This window comes from Clupea harengus, chromosome 20 (assembly GCF_900700415.2).
Source record: "Clupea harengus chromosome 20, Ch_v2.0.2, whole genome shotgun sequence".
In the NCBI taxonomy this organism is placed as follows: domain Eukaryota; kingdom Metazoa; phylum Chordata; class Actinopteri; order Clupeiformes; family Clupeidae; genus Clupea; species Clupea harengus.
The window spans coordinates 6572379-6593300 of record NC_045171.1 but is presented as its reverse complement, the minus strand read 5'-3'; the positions used below and the strand labels follow the sequence as shown (position 1 = coordinate 6593300).

Genomic DNA, 20922 nt, shown 5'->3' with positions numbered 1-20922 from the left:
AGGGAGCAGTACTTACCATAAGAAAGAGCATTGGCTAGCAGGCACGGTCTGTAAAAAAATATCAGTTAATTTTCAGAATTGTATCGGAAAATCAGAGATTTAACACTATTCTCGGAGCTCTAAAAAGCTGTCTTGTGAGTGGCTTGGTTTTACTTGTGCCATGACCTACCTCATCTCCATTTCATTCATACTGTCTCTGTAATTTGTTTAGTTTGTTTGTTTTGTTTGTTGTTGAAAAACTGCCTATTATCTCTACACCTCCACCACCTTTTTGACACCGTCTGAAGCGTCAACCACCCTATTCATTAGCCTGCGGTTAAGCCAAAAGAGATAGCGTAGCTGTAGCTGCTAGCGAGATAGCCGTAGCTGTGCTGCTAGCGAGATAGCGTAGCTGTGCTGCTCTGAGCCTAAACCCTGGTAGTGCGCATAAATTGGGTCCACAGACCATTGCCAAGGCAATTTCTATCATCACACCTTGAACGGACCGTCTCAGCGGGGGTCTCGGGTTTTCCTTCTCCTGCGTGTCGTCATCACAGTATGATCAATGGCACGAACCTGTGCCACTGCCAAACCAGAACTGACAGAAGGGCAATCTCAAACACGTTCCAGTCCGTCTCTAAATGCCCAGCGAGTGGCGGCTCCAATTACTCTCATCTTCCTTTCATTTTGGGCTTCTGAGGAAATATTTTGATTTATCAACCTTGCAGGTTCTTTACTGAGTATATGTACGTATGTATGTATGTATGTGCGGTGTGTGGTGTGTGTGAGAGAGAGAGAGAGAGAGGAGAGAGAGCGAAGAGGAAGAGGAAGAGCATTAGGGGGTGAAGTGATGAGAAAGTAAAGTAAGAAGTGTGTGAGTGCATTTGAATGATTCATGCAGGCTTTAATTTGCAGAGGGTATTATGGATTTACATACAGATCTGAAAAGGGAATGACAGACGAATGAGATTTTTTCTCCCCCACAGTGTGTATTGAAATGGAGGTCCCATTAAGTTGATGACAGGAGATCGGTAATAGATATACATCTCCTTTATGTATGGTGGTGTGATGGAAAGCAATACCATTGCACTGAAAAAAAAGATGACTGGAGTAGTTATTATTTTTTTCACTAAATCATGTGTTCGTGCAAATTTTAACTCTAAAATCCACAGTTACATTTTTTTTGTGGTTGCCAGATCTGATCCTAGGAGGCTTCTGCACTGTGTACCCCCCCCCCCCCCCCCACCCCCCCACCCCCTTTTCCTCAAAGCTGTATTATTACATTGTCATAGCTAATTCATGTACGGCCATTAATCAAGAGTAGCACTAACTGACATGCGCACGTAAACTGTATACTATATACATAGGATTTTGCATTGTATGACACACTTTGAGTATGTATATTGAGTATGTTCCATGTATTCTGAGCTGCTGTTGATGGTGCATTGTGACAGAGTTCAGAGGATGACAGTATGTGTTCCTTTGTTGACAGATTTGGTATTACACCAATGGAATCTTCTCGGAGGCGGGCTTTTCGAGCGAGTTGATCCCTTATATCACCCTTTCCACTGGAGGCATTGAAATCATATCTGCCATTGTGTCCGTAAGTAATCACATTACAAAAGCATAAAAAGCAAAATGACATTTTTTTCACATACAGTACAAGTTTGACTCTTGCTTTGCTTAACACATAATCACCATACCAAAGTAACATATTGTAATCTAAATCAAGCCACACAAAAACAGTACTGTCACATTAAAGGTTCTGGTAGTAACAGCAGCAGTTGCAGTAGCAAGGACCTACTGCACAAATAGTGTGTGCTTTGCAGGCCCAGCACACCTCCCTGACCAGCTATTGCTGCTAGAACTACTGCTGCTACTGCCAGAGAGTGTCTAAACTCACTTACTGTGTCAGGTCTGCATGTTTATGTTTGTTAAAATTATGTTTAATGTGTACAGTGGTCATGTGTTGTATAGTGTGTGTGTGTGTGTGTGTGTATGTGTATATATATATATATATATATATGCCTAGGACTATACAATACACAAAAACACTATATATATAAATATTATTGTGCGCTATTTGCTCCATGTGGCACTGTGGTCCTTGTGAAACGTAATCTTGTTCTCCTGTATGTATGATACATGGATATGCAGAAATAACAATACAAGCAGACATGAGGGTATGACCTTTAAAACAATGCAGTGTGGGGAAGACCAGCTACAGTGCTTCATTATTCTGAACCATTCTATTCTATATTATTCAACTTGTGCTGATTTCCGCAAAAGTTGAAGTCCTCACTGTTCTAACCGAGTTGCCGTGTAGCTGGCATTTCTGAAATTGTCAGCAGCAGCAGCAGCAGCAGCAGCTTGTGTAAATGATTTATTTAAGACAAGATTCCCCCCCAGCCTTCCTAGACTTTGTTTACACCATCCCTGTGAGCTGCAGTTGTCCCCCAAAGCCTTTAGTGATCTTAAGCGCTGTGGGTCTTTGGGAGCTGAGCCCGTACAGTACTGCACTCTAGTGGGAATGACCCTTGCGTTTCCCTCTTAGCGGGCCATTTGCATAAGAGCCCTCTTCAACCCCAATCCATTTGTCTTCTTTAGGAGCCGGGGTGAGAGGCCCATGTGCCTCTGGTGATCATTAAAGACATGTAATGTTGCTTTGGGTCCTTTTCTCACTGCTCCAGTCAGCCCTTTGGACCTCAGGTCACAGAGGGAGACCCGCGGAGTATAATTTTTCCTTCTTGAATCGAGATTCCCAAAGGGCCCCTTCTTCACTTGGTGTCCCTGCGTGTCTATTTTTGATAGCCGTTAATGGCAGGATGTGCAGAATATATATATAATATATATATAGAACAATATAGAGAGATAGCAGGCTGAGAGTCATCAAGCGTTAACCTTTAATCCCAGATTTTCCTCAGACATGAAAATATCCAAATCATGTGTAGTTTTCATGGAAAAGTAGGTGAAAAGTTTGTAAAAAGTTATTTTACATATCAAAAACCTTTAGGATAAAGTCATGTGGTCCATTCACATTGAACATAAAGGTAACATTTAGGATAAAGTCATGTGATCCATTCACATTGAACATAAAGGAAACATTTAGGATAAAGTCATGTGACCATTCACATTGAACATAAAGGTAACATTAAGGATAGAGGGAGCCTGTGGAATATGCATTCAACTCGAGGCCTACACTGGACAACGAAATAAATAGGCTTCAGATCTAAGTGCTCACTACTTTGAACTACCATCAGTCAGATCTACAGTAAAGTATGTGTTGATACCTTCTTTATCGATAACATTTAAGTAATTTTGATTTCCCTTTTTCTTCGACTCGAGTCTGTTGTACTGATTCTCCTCTTTTCTATTTTTATTTTTTTTGGGCCCTTTTTCATTCACTCTCTCACTCATCTCTCAACTCTTTTCTTCTGTCCATGGTATATCTTAAAGCACTCAATGTGCAGTGGCACTTTCTTCAATCAATAGGAAGTGCATTTTGTCACCATGACAACATTTCTGGAATGGTGCATTGTGTTGATTGGCTTTGTCACATCTTGCCTGATCTTAGCTGTAGAAGAGGTCGTGAGGTCAGAGGTCAAGGACCTTCAACAGTAGCAGTTTGCGAGTGCACTGTTGAGAGACCATGCAAAGATGGGCCATCATCACTTCTTAGACCTGATCGAGATACAGTGTCTTGAAACTTGTAAGGTCATGAAGGTCAACACCACCCATGCACTAATTGTATCGTTTTATGCATTTTGGTTGTGGGACATTGTTGACGGCACATAAATAAAAAAACAAGTTTCATATCTTGTCAGAGGTCTCACTGTATTTCTCCTCCACGTTGCCACGGTGACAATGTTATTGTCTTTCCAACGGACCACCAACTTCTCTCCTTAGGTCAGAACCTCAAGGGTTCCCCCAGGGTAACTTCATCAACCCTTGGGTCAGAACCTCGAGGGTTTCCCAAGGGTCACTTCATCAAGTCCTTGGGTGAGAACCGCAGGGGTTCCCCCAGGGTAACTTCATGAAGTTCTTCTGTGCATTGAATGGGGCATCACACAGATCATTTTGCCTCATCGTTCCCATATAACTCCTTATGTGATTTCATCAAGGAGTGCAAGCGATGTGGAGAGGTTGTCATGAAAAAACTTGCGACCCGTGAGGCACCTGAGCTTTCTCTGCAAGATCGAGAATGACACTGGGTCCCTAACCCCACATAGTCTCAGAGCAGAGAGTGTGGATTGACCATGTGATATACAGTATATAGCCACAGAATGAGGCAAGGCTCCATAGCTTGTAACCAAAACGGATTGGTTTACCTCTTATGAATTGCTTACATCAATGCCGGCCATAGTGTGGGATCATGCACTTAAATGGCATGACTTTGTATGACTGATTGAGCTTGGAGAAGATCGAAGGGCCTAACCTTGGTTATCAGTGATCTTTGTGTTATCAACCCCATGAACGGAGGAAATTATTTCGTCAAAGCGATTTATCCACATGAAATGCTTTCATTGTGTACATTGTGTACTGTCAAGTGTTTTCTTGGAACAGAGCTATACCCAGATGTGATAAGGATCCCATAGAATGCAAGGAGCTCCTCCATACTCAGATACAGTGGCCTCTCCCTGGAGAGGAGGTTGGAAATGTCAGTGGTGGGTGGATACATGAGTAGGAAAACATCCATTTGACTCATTCTGCAGCGTTTGGGCTGTATACTGTTTTGGAATCACAGCGGTGGCAGGCCTCTTCAATTGTTTGAACACTCAGGGCCTCATTTACTAACATTGCGACCGCAGCTTAATCTGCGCCTTTGCCAAACCGCAAATAACGCACAGTATTTTGCATCCTATTTATCAAACAAGAACATCGTCGCGTCATCTGCGCCTAACACCGCCCATTAGTGTTATTTAGCTCTCCGCTAAAATAGGGAAGAAAGAGCCTGTCTCAAGACTGTCTTTTATTGGTGAGCTGATTTTGGGAAATTCAACTTTTCAGCGAACATTGAGTTTCTGGGTTGCTATGGTTACCCCTCAGGGTGCCTGTGCAGCTTCATATTAACGAGTTTATGTTCACAAGTTCATATCCACACATATTAACATGAGTTAATCACACACAGGCAACTGCAAACTGTTAATATGGTTCCCTAAGCTAGAGATAGCTAGGATAGTTAATAGCCAGGTTAACTGCTCCATAGCATCCCGTTAAAATAGTCTGGTAGGAATACACGACACCCCTTACTTTAAAACGGTGCATTCCAACACTGAAAACCAGGCTTTTCAAAAATGCTGCCCTAGGCAGATACATTTGAAAACTGGAGTTGTAGCGTGGACAGGGCAGGGACAACTGAAATTTTCAGACGTTCGGTTTGCTTGAACTATGGGTGAAAATACAGTTTAAAGTAAACCATACAATAACCGGCAATTCTGGGTAAAGCGTGGCCGAACAGCTAGCTGGTGGGACAATTTTGTATATGCCTATATTAAATGATATATCAAATATAAACATTTAAAAAAAATAACATTTCTGATGTTCGTATTTTTCAAATTTCTCGCAGGCACATAGTTTTCATTTAGCAGCTGATATGTCATGCTGAAACACCTCTTGTTTCGTTACTAATAGGGTACATAATTAGGCGCACTTTACGCATCTCCTCCATCTCTTTGCGACGAACACCCACTTTCCCTTATACACTCCAGCAGTGGTAATCTAAAGTGCGCCACCTTTGATAAATACGGTTTTAGGTTTTTACCCGCTATTTTACGCCTGAAACAGGCGCAATCCTGTTAGTAAATGAGGCCCTCAGTCTTTATTTTTGACCACCTGCAGCTTTGCCCTTGTCTCTTCTGGCTGGCCCCTATGGCTCGTAGAGGCTCTTGGCTCTTGGTTATCAACAGTGGAGCGGGGTTGTGGAGGGTGGCGGTGAGGGGAGGGCATCATCACTGATAACAGTGTCCCTGTCATGAACTGTTTGCAAATTTCAGCACTCAACAGCCTGGCTGGCAAATGGCCTGTCTGTCCTACATAGTCCATATCTGAGGACATCTTTCTCATTTTGAGGGATAACTATTGTTGCATGCCTTGTATGTATGTATTAAGTCTGTGTACATCTAGATGTTATCTCGCCAGTCACTATTGTTGCCATCAACATGTTTATTAATTCGATGACCACAATGAAGAAAGTTACTAACCTTTTGTTTGGAAGATTTGATGCAGCCATCCACCATTTTCGTGGTGCAACCAGGAAGTAAACATCTCTGGTTGTGTGACAATTTACACTAAACATGTGACACTGCGAATATTACATTAAGACCCTTCATAGTTTCAGTATTTGCTGAATTTTTTTTTATTTATTTTTTACATTTTTAGAGCTGTGTAACTGAAAACATTTTTTTATGGTCACTGGTAACCGGTAGGATTACACGGGTGTAAACGTAATTGAGTTATTTTATCTTTTGATTGCGTTGAGCACCTCTTTGTATCTGCACCCGACATGACCTCTCTTCCTCTATCTCACCAAGCGTGTCAGAGGAAATGGAAGGAGGAGGATAAAATGAAAAGAAATATTCATAAAACGTTATTGGATATTCCCTTTATTTGGGTGCAAGAATCTGTGAAATCTCTGTGTTTGAACCGCGTGTGAACTCGAGTGGGTTCATCCCATTGACTGTGGTGATATTCCTTTGTGGGACTCTTTCATCATCTGAAATCAGTTTAATATGAGCTGAACCGGTTCTTATATAAAGACTTGACACGTTAAGTGTGCCACTTGTCATTAGATTTTATAGACTCTGAATTAATGAATTAATGACTGAATTAATTTACTACCAGTGGATTCAAAGGCAATGCTAATGCAATGCTTCTGTTACTGCCTTAGTGGAATTATATAGCTGTTTGGTATGTTACTCGCTAACGTATGCTACATTGATCAAAACAACAAAACAATGTACAATTTCATATGATCATATTAAATATGCTGAAATACCATGCCTCAGACAGGTACTTCGTTTGTTAGTGTTGTAGAAAAAAAAAACTTTTAGGGACTGCCCTAAAAACCACACCATTTAAGATTTCAAAATACTGTCATCACTTATACTTCTCAGACCTGAATGCGGTATGATACCCAGATAGATGATATCTTCCAAACACACAGACAGACACCACACTCTCCAATAGTACCACACTTCCTCTCCTCTGATGTCCCTAGGCATTGATTTAAATCAATATGGCCGACAGAAAACTACTCTCACACAGCTTGTCATTGGGGTCGATATTAGAATACCAGTAGAATAGACATACACTCAAATCAATTAATAGTAATAATGATTTATGGACTTGCAGTATGATAGAAACCAGAGGCCAATTCAAATATTAATGTATAATAGAGCATACAGGTGTCCTCCTCATTATGTGATTTGTTTTTTTTAGCATGTCCTTAATGTTTTGGTCATGATCTGCACTGTTTCTGTCTTACCGCATTTTGGGACTTTTATTTTTAATAATTTCCCCTCGTATTCATGCGCTTCTGTTGTTCCTTGTGTTGTTCCTTGTGTCTGTCTCTGCCCTGTCATTGGCCTGTGTTCGTCTGCCCCTCATTTTGTAGTTTCTCTGTGTATTTAAGCCCTTGTGTTGCTTCAGTTATTTGCCCTATCGTTGTTTGTCTTTGTAGTACATGTTGTCACACAGCACCACTGCACGTTCTTTTGAGTAAATAAACACTCCCTACAGTGTTTAAACCCCAGCCTCCATGTTGTGTGTTTGGGAGTAAATACACACTCCCTATAATGTTTAAACCCCAGCCTCCATGTTGTGTGTTTGGGAGTAAATACACACTCCCTATAATGTTTAAACCCCAGCCTCCATGTTGTGTGTTTGGGAGTAAATAAACACTCCCTATAATGTTTAAACCCCAGCCTCCATGTTGTGTGTTTTGGTCTAGTACTACTGCATTATTTTTTAATGCAATGCTTGCTTTTCAACGCAATGCTGACAGATATATATCTGCAAAATGCATTAAAAGAGCAAACCCAACACATTCAGACATGGGTAAACCGGCTCTCGTGACACAATGCATTTTCAGTGGCAATAGTGGTTCCTTACAATGAACAGCCACTGATACGATATTACACACATTTGTATTGATACTACTGGCTTGAGCAAAGCTATAGAGGGTTTGTCCTTGACCTATCCTCTACTAGGCCATACTATGTCTGAGTGGATACAAATGAATAATAAATTAATACAAATGAAAATAACAGACATAGCAGAGGTGGTATTGACTGACCTTTTTCTGAGTTCAGATTCGATGTTTCAATAATTTAAAAAGGGCAAGGTTTTCTTCTGTGGGATGAGGACACTTTTCTAGGAGTTTGTGTGTGTGTGTGTGTGTGTGTGTGTGTGTGTGTGTGTGTGTGTGTGTGTGTGTTTTAGTTTTAGTTTTAGTTTTAGCCTATATGCGTGTGCATTATTCATTTATCATCTGTTCTCAGTCAGTACTGACATTTTACACCTCAAACATTGAGACGTCTCCCACCACAACCACTCCTCTGGGAGGTGGGGGTGGGGGTGTGTTGGGAATGTTGCGGGCGTGAAAGAGCTGGGCAGTTGTGGGGAGCCTGTGCCTGCGTCACTGCCCACCGCTCCTCACTGCCCACCGCTCCTCAGCTCCTCACTGCCCACCGCTCCTCACTGCCCACCGCTCCTCAGCTCCTCACTGCCCACCGCTCCTCACTGCCCACCGCTCCTCACTGCCCACCGCTCCTCACTGCCCACCGCTCCTCACTGCCCACCGCTCCTCACTGCCCTCCGCTCCTCACTGCCCACCGCTCCTCACTGCCCACCGCTCCTCAGCTCCTCACTGCCCACCACTCCTCACTGCCCACGCTCCTCACTGCCCACCGCTCCTCAGCTCTCACTGCCCACCACTCCTCACTGCCCACCGCTCCTCACTGCCCACCGCTCCTCAGCTCCTCACTGCCCACCACTCCTCACTGCCCACCGCTCCTCACTGCCCACCGCTCCTCAGCTCCTCACTGCCCACCGCTCCTCACTGCCCACCGCTCCTCACTGCCCACCGCTCCTCATTGCCCACCGCTCCTCACTGCCCACCGCTCCTCACTGCCCACCGCTCCTCACTGCCCTCCGCTCCTCACTGCCCACCGCTCCTCACTGCCCACCGCTCCTCAGCTCCTCACTGCCCACCACTCCTCACTGCCCACCGCTCCTCAGCTCCTCACTGCCCACCGCTCCTCACTGCCCACCGCTCCTCACTGCCCACCACTCCTCAGCTCCTCACTGCCCACCGCTCCTCAGCTCCCACTGCCCACCGCTCCTCACTGCCCACCACTCCTCACTGCCCACCGCTCCTCAGCTCCTCACTGCCCACCGCTCCTCACTGCCCACCACTCCTCACTGCCCACCGCTCCTCAGCTCCTCACTGCCCACCGCTCCTCACTGCCCACCGCTCCTCACTGCCCACCGCTCCTCAGCTCCTCACTGCCCACCGCTCCTCACTGCCCACCGCTCCTCACTGCCCACCGCTCCTCAGCTCCTCACTGCCCACCGCTCCTCACTGCCCACCGCTCCTCAGCTCCCACTGCCCACCGCTCCTCACTGCCCACCACTCCTCACTGCCCACCGCTCCTCAGCTCCTCACTGCCCACCGCTCCTCACTGCCCACTGTTCCTCACTGCCCACCGCTCCTCAGCTCCTCACTGCCCACCGCTCCTCAGCTCCTCACTGCCCACCGCTCCTCACTGCCCACCGCTCCTCAGCTCCTCACTGCCCACCGCTCCTCACTGCCCACCGCTCCTCACTGCCCACCGCTCCTCAGCTCCTCACTGCCCACCGCTCCTCACTGCCCACCGCTCCTCAGCTCCTCACTGCCCACCACTCCTCACTGCCCACCGCTCCTCAGCTCCTCACTGCCCACCACTCCTCACTGCCCACCGCTCCTCAGCTCCTCACTGCCCACCGCTCCTCAGCTCCTCACTGCCCACCGCTCCTCACTGCCCACCGCTCCTCAGCTCCTCACTGCCCACCGCTCCTCACTGCCCACCACTCCTCACTGCCCACCGCTCCTCACTGCCCACCGCTCTTCACTGCCCACCGCTCCTCACTGCCCACCGCTCCTCAGCTCCTCACTGCCCACCGCTCCTCACTGCCCACCGCTCCTCACTGCCCACCACTCCTCACTGCCCACCGCTCCTCACTGCCCACCGCTCTTCACTGCCCACCGCTCCTCACTGCCCACCGCTCCTCAGCTCCTCACCGCTCCTCACTGCCCACCACTCCTCAGCTCCTCACTGCCCACCGCTCCTCAGCTCCTCACTGCCCACCGCTCCTCAGCTCCTCACTGCCCACCGCTCCTCAGCTCCCACTGCCCACCGCTCCTCACTGCCCACCGCTCCTCACTGCCCACCGCTCCTCAGCTCCCACTGCCCACCGCTCCTCACTGCCCACCGCTCCTCACTGCCCACCGCTCCTCAGCTCCTCACTGCCCTCCGCTCCTCATTGCCCACCGCTTCTCAGCTCCTCATGTGAGTCACTGTGTAAAAGGGCCGAAATGCTAAGAAAGCACAAGTAGGTGAGAAAACCTTGGAGGCTAAGGGGATTGAGAGGAGCGAGGGTGTGTGTGTGTGTGTGTGTGTGTGTTGAGGGATGGGGATGTATTCCTGACACGTTGGTGTGCAATTTACAGTGTTATTTTGTTTATGTGTGTCATACTTTCCAATACGTTTGTGTGTGTGTGTGTGTGTGTGTCATTTTGAAATGACTGTTGTGCTACATCGGTTCTACACATCAATTGTTACTTTTAACATGCCTGCGTGTAAGTGTGATGCTATTTATTGTGCGTAGGTGTTATTTGTGACAAGTGCATGCTATTTCTACCCCGGCACCGACATCCCAGGGGGTTGGATACAGACGTGAGGGGAAAAAATGTGTCTCTGGCTCGATCACGGAAACAAATCACTCCTCCGGTGGTCATCCCCGTCAGCTTGTGGTTCATGCAATGCAATTGCCTGGTTGTCATGCGGTCGGTGTGGGTTAAGCACAGTGGTGTGCTCCCTGTCATTTGATAGCAGCTACACCTTACCACAGGCACTCCTGCCGAGCGCTGTCATTCGAATGGCGTCCGTCTCTGGCATGTCACGACAGTCAGTGACAAAAGGTATCACAATCTCCATTGGACACACAAACGTGTGGAAAGATGGTTGTATATTTCTCATTGAGAAAGACGCTTATTGTTTGTGCCTTTGTATAGTCTATAGTCTTTGTATAACCATGGCTTGCTGCTCGTTGATGAGTAGTTATGCTGGTTGGAGTTCTCACTACGTACATGCTGTAAATTCAGAGTGCTGGAACTTTCTTGAACTTCTTGGGCCTTTTTGACTTCTAGTGTTGTCCTTTTTTTAACTTGGGTTGACGTTTTAGCACTTGCTTTTTTTTCTCTCTCTCTCTGTACAATGTCTTTTGAAGTCACTGCACTTGCCAAAAGCATTTCCCAAGGCTCAAGGGCCAGAAGTGGTAGGAGACACATCAAAGTAGCAACAGCATTGCGCTATCAACTAGCTCCCTTCTTCAACAGTTTGGGAGCGTCATATATGATGCTATTCTTAGACGTGTGGCATATGGCCTAATTAAGCCTGATCTATTCTGCTTCTTTGATCGAGGGAGGGTAAGGGGCATACAGGAAACCATAACTGCCAGGTAGCCTGACTTCAAACACTTCTTGCTTGAGGGCTTAATGATTGTAGCATGTTGAGGGTGTCATGACGTGTCTGTGTGTGTGTGTGTGTGTGTGTGTGTGTGTGTGTGTGTGTGTGGGGGGGGGGGGGTTCTATATTTGGTCTGTGTGTGTGTATTTTTAGGTTTATGTGTGTGTGTGTGTGTGTGTGTGTGTGTGTGTGTGTGTTTGACTATGTGTTTTCCCCAGGGATCTCCCAAGTCTAACATTTGATTGACAATAAGGAGATTGCAGCAAGGGGTGCCACTGTTTTGCACCCTCCACCCCCCTCCCCCTCCCCCCTCCCCCTGAGTACCACTTCAATGAGTGAGGTGGAGCGTCTGAGACATGTGTCAGTCACTCCCACTGACAGCCAGCCAGACAGTGGGAGGGAGGGAGGGAGGGGAGGGAGCCTCGGAGGGATGCTGACAGTGAGGGCGGCAACAGGAAAACACGGATGAGGGCCACAAATGAGACAGGATGAGAGGGAGGTCCGGAAACATGGAGATCAGTGGCATTTAAATGTCAGAGATGGAGGTGGAGGGGTATTATGATTGATCAGATGCATCAATGATGGCAGCCGTCCTGATGGATCCGGTGCTTGAAACTACCTCTCTGTTGTTGGTCTCTGTCTCTTTCTCTCTCTCGCTCTCTCTCTTTCTTTCTTTCTCTCCCCCTCTTTCTTACTGTTTTTCTTTTTGACCCCCTGTCTCATTTTTTGTATCTCACTTTTTTACCACACACACACATACGGCCACACACGGCCGCAGGCGCCACATCCACACCCACACATATACTACCCAGACGTGCAAAGCACCATACGAGGTCATTTGAAAGCCATGGCGTGATCTTTTTTTTCCCTTTCCAATTAAGCTTTTAGATCATTTCATTTTCAGCACTGCAGATGATGTTGAATGGTACACTCCTCTGTGGCTACACAGTAGTTCACTTGTTCAAAATGTTCAAAATCCTTGGGAGATGTCTTCGCCCAGGGTGGCTTATCGGATCGTGATGTTGACTCAGTGTGACAGGCCATCATAATACTGTCCCAGAGACGTTGTGACTTATGGCGTGTTTTCAACTTCAATTTATTTTAAACGAGAAATTGGAATCAAACAATGAGTATGGTGAGGACAGCTATTTTAAGTTTTTTTCTTTTTTTTTCATTATAATGATATGCTTGTTTTTTTTACCAAGCAACATTATTCATATTTCTATGTCCCAGTCATCTGTATTGTAGAGTGACTGTAACAATATGAGTCATGTTTTAATTTTTTTAATTCATGTCCGGTTACCATGCATCTGTTATTGTCATTGTCTGCAATCCATTCTGAAAAATATATTTCCTAAAGAATGTGGTGACCTTTTAAAGTGCTTTGGAAGCACTGGTTCTCCGTCAGGCCGTGTCACTCAAGACAGATTCCGGCACGCCTCCCATCACTCATCACACAGCTCTACGGGCCCTTTTAGAACCCCATCACATGTTGCTATGGCGATTAATGCCCTTTTTCGATGCCATCAATTTCACCGAACCATGACACCATGTTTATGCAGAGACATTTAACTCTTCAGCGATTTGATCTGTGGGTGTGAAGGGCCAGGCAATTCCTCAGAAACCCCATACAACAATCCCCCCCCCCAACACATAATCCCTGAGGGCAACGGAGGAGGTGTTTGTAATCCATCATGCATCCTCAGCTTCCTGCGATGAACGGCATGGAGGTGAGCCCCCTGTCGGGGGAGTGTTGCGTTCTTAGGCAGCCGACTCGCTGTGAATAATTGATGGACACCGACACTAAGAACCTCGCCTGTGGAGCCGGTGGAACTATTTGCTTAGCATCGGGACGCGGTAATTAGTTTGGGGAGATACGCGGCCCACTAGTTGCTCAATTTTTTTTTCTTTCCTTCTTTTCTGTAACTCCCATACACCCGTGTCGAACAGCCTGCGCCCAGGCTCCGCTCGGGGAGAGCCGATTGAGCTTTCCAATTTGGCAGAGGACCGATGGCATCTAATCTGTGGGTTTTATTGGATTTCAGCGGAACAAGTGCAGACACTCAGGGAAAGTTTGCTTGCCAAACAAAGAGTGTGTTCAGAAAATAAGATGTGTGTGTGTGTGTGGTTTATGTAAAGGGATTTTGGTCCACACATCTGTTCCATGGCCATCACGTTTCACCTGACAGGATGTTTTTCACCAGACACAATATTGAGTATCGGTCCAGGTCCAAGTCTGAGTAAGGAACTGTTTATGTTTATGTGGGTTTTGTTAATAGACAGATATCAGTCCGCCAGTTTTATGTGTTTCTGCAGTTTGCGATTCAAGGCTAAATTGGCAATTTACCACATAAATTGCACAGGAAATTGCAGAAAAAAAGCCTGGATGTTAAGCTTGGATGCATATTCTGCTTCCTCTGGCCTCCTGATGGTGGTATAAGGTTATGCACAGTCTGTCTCAACCTCTGCCACTTCTTAATGTCCTGCTAGTTTGTTGTGGAGTCGAGTGTGATGGAGTTACTTAGCTTGGTATTAGACATTCGTTTGAAGTGTATTATATAGCTAGATCTATAACCGTTATCTCATTAAAAGTGAAATGAAGTACACTTTATAACACATTATGTTATTCTGTCTTGTATCCAGTTGTGACGTAATATTAAATTGATATTAAGGCATATTGTTGCGTCAAAGTCTTGCAGGGAGATGGTATTTCAAAATGAAAGCCCGTTCCTAAATTCATGCATAGGCCTATTGAAGGGAAATGGTGGGTAGAATATTGACGAAGTAAGGCCAGGAAGGAGGATTACTAACGGTTACTGTTATTAATAAGAACTTGATCAAAGGTTTAAATCGAGGTATGCCACTTATTACATTTATTCAACTTACTTTCAATAACATTCAGTATGATTGTGAAAGTTCTCAGAAAATTGTGAAATCAGGTGACGCATCCAAAAGGAGTGTTCTTATGTCTCCATTGCATGAAATGAACACACAACAATAAAAAATATAAAAATACTATTACAAAAAATATTTTAAAAGAAAATACAAATATAGATAATCTGTCTGATGTTTATGATTGTATCTCTCATAAATTTTGATTTTCTTTTTTTTGTGAAGTGAGAATGTGAAGTTAAAAAAATCCTGGATATCTTAGTGTGTTTGTGAATAGATTTGCCAGCTCCAATTGATTGTTTGCATCAGTAAACAGTCAGATTGTTATAGCCAATCCATTCAAGTGATATATAAACACATTGAATAGGACATCTGACTTTCCCCCAGTGTTCAAAATATAGTCAACGGCAGTGTTTAATTGGGAAATGTCACATTAACCTTAGGAATCATTCAGGGTTCATTGGGCATTTAATGGTTGGCCCTTCAATCTTAGATCAAAGCACACTCACTCCTTGCCCCTTAGCTTGCATATTATACAGTGGAATATTGCTCTTTATTAATGTAGAAAATAAGCCACATTTTCTGGAAGACCCACAGAAAGAATATCAAATGAGGAGGAACAGAGAGAGAAGAAACTCAACTCAACTTTTCCCTCACATTCTTTCTCCGAGAATTGTGGGCAAACGCTGTTCTATGCTAACTCTTTTGTTGGCTATCCGCCTCTTGTCCTTAAACATCTTTGTTGAGGAGTTTTTCGCACCCCTGCTGTGGACGTATTTATAACCCAACACAAGGGCTACTCTTTTGTCCTTATCCGAAATGTAGGCACTTGGCAACTTGTAATTAAAGGGTGAAATGGTACATGCCAGGCCACTGAGGTTGAACAAATAACGGCACAGGGAGCTGGCGCACAGATTCATGGGTAATGGGCAGCATTAAGGCAGCATCAACCAACCGCCACGCTAACCATTTGAAGGCGTCTTACCAGATAGGAAGTCTGAGAGCTAAATCCGTTTAGAACGGCCCTTGATGCCTCGCTGTCATGTTAGACACCCTGCTGAGAGAGCATTTTACCCGTTTGGAACGGACCCTATGACTTCTGCTCTCCAGACAGTTCACCTGGATCAGTCATTCATCATCATTCAGGGGCCTGGCTGATATCCACACCTGTGTAGCTGGCTGATATCCACACCTGTGTATCCGGCTTCATTCCAGGGATGATTAAGCCGTAATGAAGAACGTGATGCAGATTTGGGATTGGCTGTCTGTTTGACTATTGGTCTACAGTCTAGCTGTGCATCTATCCATCAGTCGATCTGTCTGTCTGTTTGTTTATCTGACTGTCTGTCCATATATCTATCCCCTTCTCTCTCTTATGTTGTTTCATATTTGAATCAGTATTCTAACGCCAAACCAGTGTGTTTTTCTAACACTCAAAAAGATACAATATGTTATCTTCCAAAATAGCTTGTTGCCCACCTGTCTGATTCTCACAGTTCTCATATTTCTACGTAGAAAACACTTATAGTTAACTCCCAGAACTGTAAAATCCCTCAGAGGATCCAGATACTCTTTCAACAGCCACTGCTTATATCTGTGAAGACATTAAGAGTTAAAAGTGACAAAATAGAAACATCAGTGGATAGCCAACCATGGAAACTATTTAGAGCAGTCAGATGTGATCTGGCACATGTAAATATATTACGACTACCGCTGAAATTACAATCAGGAGCAATTAATCATGAATTGTCATTCAGAACAGCGGACAAGCAGAAATAATCATCAGCAGGTAGCTATTTTAGCTCTGTCGTTGCTAGACTCTTTAACAATGAATGGTCATAGTGTCCATGAGTCATAGTGTCACTGTTAACATCGGTAGTTATTGCTACGGTGACACTCTCATCTTGTTCTATGTTGGTTGTTAGATGGAAGCTCTAATGCAGTTAGATGTATGAGAATGTAATGTTTTTATGGTTGTTGCCTAACACAACCACAGCAATAAGACTACTCAGTGACCCTCTGTGACCATATTAGCCAGACAATACTATCAGTTCATATTAGCCTTACAGGGTAAGAGACTGGGGCTGCAGCATCCGATTGAAAACATTTTTGTGCATATTTTATCCTATTTTTGTTTAGCAGTACAGTTAACTGATCACCCAGTCCTTCCAAATTGACTTGATGGCGCTTGCTTCAGTATCCGGTTAGGTCCTCGGTCATGCTCATCCGAGCTTAACAGCCATCCATTTAGAGGCTGGCTGATTAGGATGTGGTGTTGGCCTCTGCAGCAGCCACAGCCGCAGCCACAGCAGCATGCAGCTCTGGTCCATGAAGAGCCAACCTGGCATCCTCAGTCGGTAAATATAGGGAGAAAGATCTGTGTAGCATCTGTGATTTCAAAAAAGAACAAATGCCTCGTTTCCATCAGTCGGCTTCCATCCAGACTGTGGTCTTTTTTTTTTTGTTGAAGGATTGTTGTTTTGTCGTCAGTTTAGCACAGTGGCAACAGGTTATCATTGGAGCCATTGCCTTCCCAGAATCCTGTGTCCCTGTTTGCTGTGTGTCACTGTTGTCGGGGAAGCTGAGTGCATCATGTCACGTCAGTGATGTCACAGAGATTTAGGGTCGTTGACTTTCATGGTGGGGATGGAGACAAATGGAAATCACTGCTAAATGTTATCTCTCTCTTTCCGCAAAAATAGTAGACTCTTACTTTTACTACTTTTAAACATTTTACTCAGTTTGGCTCCTTTCTCATACACTATTATTGTACAGCCTGCCCCTCCACCATTGTGCATTAATAGGATTTATATTGTATCAACCAGGTGGATTTCAGGAACAACATTATACAACTGACTTCTGTTAACACCATACAATGGAACCACACAATGATCACTGAAAAGCCTTTGTTGCAAGCAAATGCTTATTTTATTGCAGATTCACTAAACACTTCTCACTCCTTGGCTGCGGTCCCGGACCCTCCCGAGCTGCCCACTGGTCAGACATATGCTTACTTCTGTCCCCACTGTACTGGCCTGTTCTCTTCCCGACTGGAGAGATGTCGAGGCCTGGAGGCCGGCCAGTTGCCTCACACCACTGCCCCTGTCTCTGGCCCTGGGCCTAATGCGTGGAGGCAGCTGCAACCACCATCCTCCTTCACACGATGCTGCCCCTGTTGAGGGGGTCAGGGGAGATGGATGTGGAGGGGTGCAGAGAGTGACTGGAGGGCCCGGGGGTTATGTTCTGTGTGGAGGGGGGTGATAACGTGCCACAAGCAGTGTGAGGTGGTGCTCCAGCCAGCGCAGCTTCCCTGTTAATAGCCTCCCCCCTAGACAGACGCATCTGTCATCCTCACTTGAAACAAGATGCAGGAAAACCCATGCTGATATGCACACACGCACGCACGCACACACACACACACACACACACACACACACACTCACACTCTCTTTCTCTCTCACACACACACATACAGACACTTTCACTCACGCAGTCAGTCGGCCAGTCACTCACACACATAAATACACACATAAATACACACATACTTACTCCCGCACTCACTCACACACACACACACACACACACACACACACACACTCACATGCACATACAGAGGCATACACACTCCCTCATCCACAAGCATGCCAGCCAGCATCACTCTCTCTGTGCCCCTCCCCCCTTCTACTCACACACATCCCGTTTTGGCAGCCAGTCAACACGTTGCCAAGTGCTGCAGCATCATTTGCAGAATTCCTGGAAGCGCGGAGCGCATGGGTGCGCCAGCGCATTCTCCCAGGGATCAAAGTGTCATTTTTAGAGATAATCTGAAGATGAGCCGGACCGCATCAAAACAAATAAAGACAGAGAGCAGAGAATAACCAAAGCTCTCAATCCTGACACGGGGGAACTGAAAACAGCTAATGTGCTGCTGTCCGCTGTCATGAGGGCAAAGCAGGGTTGCCCTGATAGAGTTTGGGGTTGGGGTGGGGTGGGGTTGGGTAGTGATAGTGGCTAGAGACAGGAATGGCAGGATCGGGTGAGAAAGACGTCAACCTGGAGAGGGGGATGTGATTCCTTCAACTCTCCATCAGTCGGGTTGGCGGTTGAAAGCCAGCACAGAAATCTCCTTTCCATCCATTACCATTTTATTTATCACTTATTCATTTATTCACTATTGTATCCCAGTCTATGTTCACACCTCAGTTATTTCTCGAATGCTCCACTCCACTTCTCTCTCGCATATCTAGGTCGTTACGTACTCTAAGGGGTCGCATTCCCCTCCATGCTTGAAGGGATGATAAATGAAAGCCCACCGCTTCAGGGACACATACTGCTTTCCCCATTTTGTCCCCTTTTACTGTATGGCAACACATGTACCTCATATCCCATGAGGCAGTTTTTCACTCATGGCCAACCCCAGAAAAAAAACAACATTACTACCGAATTCTGGGCATTTGTATTTGTTTTTGTGGGATAGAAACAGATGAAGGCACCACCACAGGTTCAGTATAGGACTGGGAGCTAATTGAAAATCTGTTTCCATGCAATTAAAAAGACGTTTTTTTTGTATCGTGAGTGTAGTAATTAATTTGCTTTAATGGACTTTAGAAGGACGTGAGACATTTTAATGTGGAGTGGATGGCTGGAGGGAGGATTCAATTTGTGAAATGGACAACTGTTGTAAAAATGGAGCGCTCCATCTTGCCCCTTCAAGAGTTCTGATTTGTTCTTGCTGCACTCCTGTACTCCTAACATTGCCTCCTCCTTTCTTTCTGTCCTCCCTCCAGGGTCTGGTCATCGAGCGTATCGGGAGGAAGCCTCTGCTCATATTCGGTTTCGCTGCCATGGCCCTTTTCTTCGGCCTGCTCACCATCTTCCTCACTCTCCAGGTTAGACTGCACAGCCTTCTGGAGCACAGATGAGTCACTTGTATCAAGTTCATCACATACTGCTGCAAAGTCCTAGTCAAAGACATCAGTGAGGAACTAGTAACAGTGTTGCCCCTGGAAGTTGCTTTGGAAACAATGTTTTGCTAGCATTTACTTGTCCTGCTAGGCTATTCCTACCCGTAAAAGCTGCTTAAATTGAGTTATAATTGGATCCACATGAGCATCTTGTTGTCCCTGAATACTTGAATTACAATGACACCAGTAGCTGCCACAGTCATCAGCAGAAATAAGATCACGGGTGGAAGGTCACAAGCACAAGGAGCACAGGGTGAACCCACTGCCATTTCCCGCATGTAGCCACTGCGCACAGATAGCGTGAGTCAAATGATCCATCATGTGTCTTAATCACCCTAAGAATAACATGGATTTGATGCCCTGCATTAGCCCTCTCTGGGTTACGTGAAATTTATCCCAAGGGATTTTTAAAGCAGTTTTCCTACTGTACTGATTTCTCATTATATGCCCAGCTTGGCAGATTCTGATCAATTCAATAAGAGTGTTTTGGTCTTTTAAGCAAAGTGTCACTTACTCTGTGGAAAGGGTGCGATTCCTGTGGCACAAATAGAATATTAAGGCCCTGACCCCCCTGCTGTTTATCTCATGTTTATATTTTAGGCCTGATTTAATTTCCCCCAACAAATGATACGCAAGGAGGAGAGGGGGGGCGGAAGATGTCTTCATTAATTAGTCAGCCCCGAATTGGCTTCGCTGCAGCTCATGTTTACTCTCATAATTTTTTTATCTCTCTCTCTCTCTCTCTCTCTCTCGTTTCTTATTTATCTCTCTTTCAGGATCGTTACTCATGGATGCCGTACCTCAGTTTTGTCTCTATATTGGCAGTGATCGCCTCGTTCTGTTCTGGCCCAGGTAGGAAGCCCAAACTGCACTCTGCTTGTCTCATTATTATTTCATGGTTGTAAGCTGTGCACAGTTGGTGGCGAGTTGATTGTGTGTGTGTGTGTGTGTGTGTGTGTGTGTGTGTGTGTGTGTGTGTGTGTGGGGTGCTCAGGTGTGAATCCGTCTCTTCCCCTCTTTTTCACCCCCCACCAGGCACATGCTGTCTTGTTTTAGCTCTCATTTTATATTGTTTTTTTTGTATTATTATTTGCATGGCAGTTTCCCACTTCTCTGTGAGGTTAATGATGTCTGCCTCAATTTGAAATTGGAGCTATGCCTAAATGTATGGGGATTCGACATAGAGGATAGAAGAATTTAATTTAAATGACAGGGATTAACACATCACAGAAATATGACGGGGGTGGGTACGGGCGACTGTATGTAGGTGGTGCTATCAGCAGGAGAAATGTCACACCGGCCGTGATATATTTAGACTCGCCATGAGGATCGTGGGACTCCATTCCATAGCATGGCAGGAG

At 45.4% G+C, this 20922-nt stretch overlaps 1 protein-coding gene across 1 annotated transcript in view; it reads left to right on the top strand.

Annotated features, from left to right (window-relative positions):
* slc2a9l2 (solute carrier family 2 member 9, like 2) overlaps positions 1–20922 on the top strand; it is an 87818-nt gene that overhangs the window by 20099 nt on the left and 46797 nt on the right. The window contains 3 exon segments of the mRNA XM_031558030.1: positions 1472–1582; positions 19385–19486; positions 20338–20413. Of these exon segments, the coding sequence (XP_031413890.1) occupies positions 1472–1582; positions 19385–19486; positions 20338–20413 (289 nt within the window).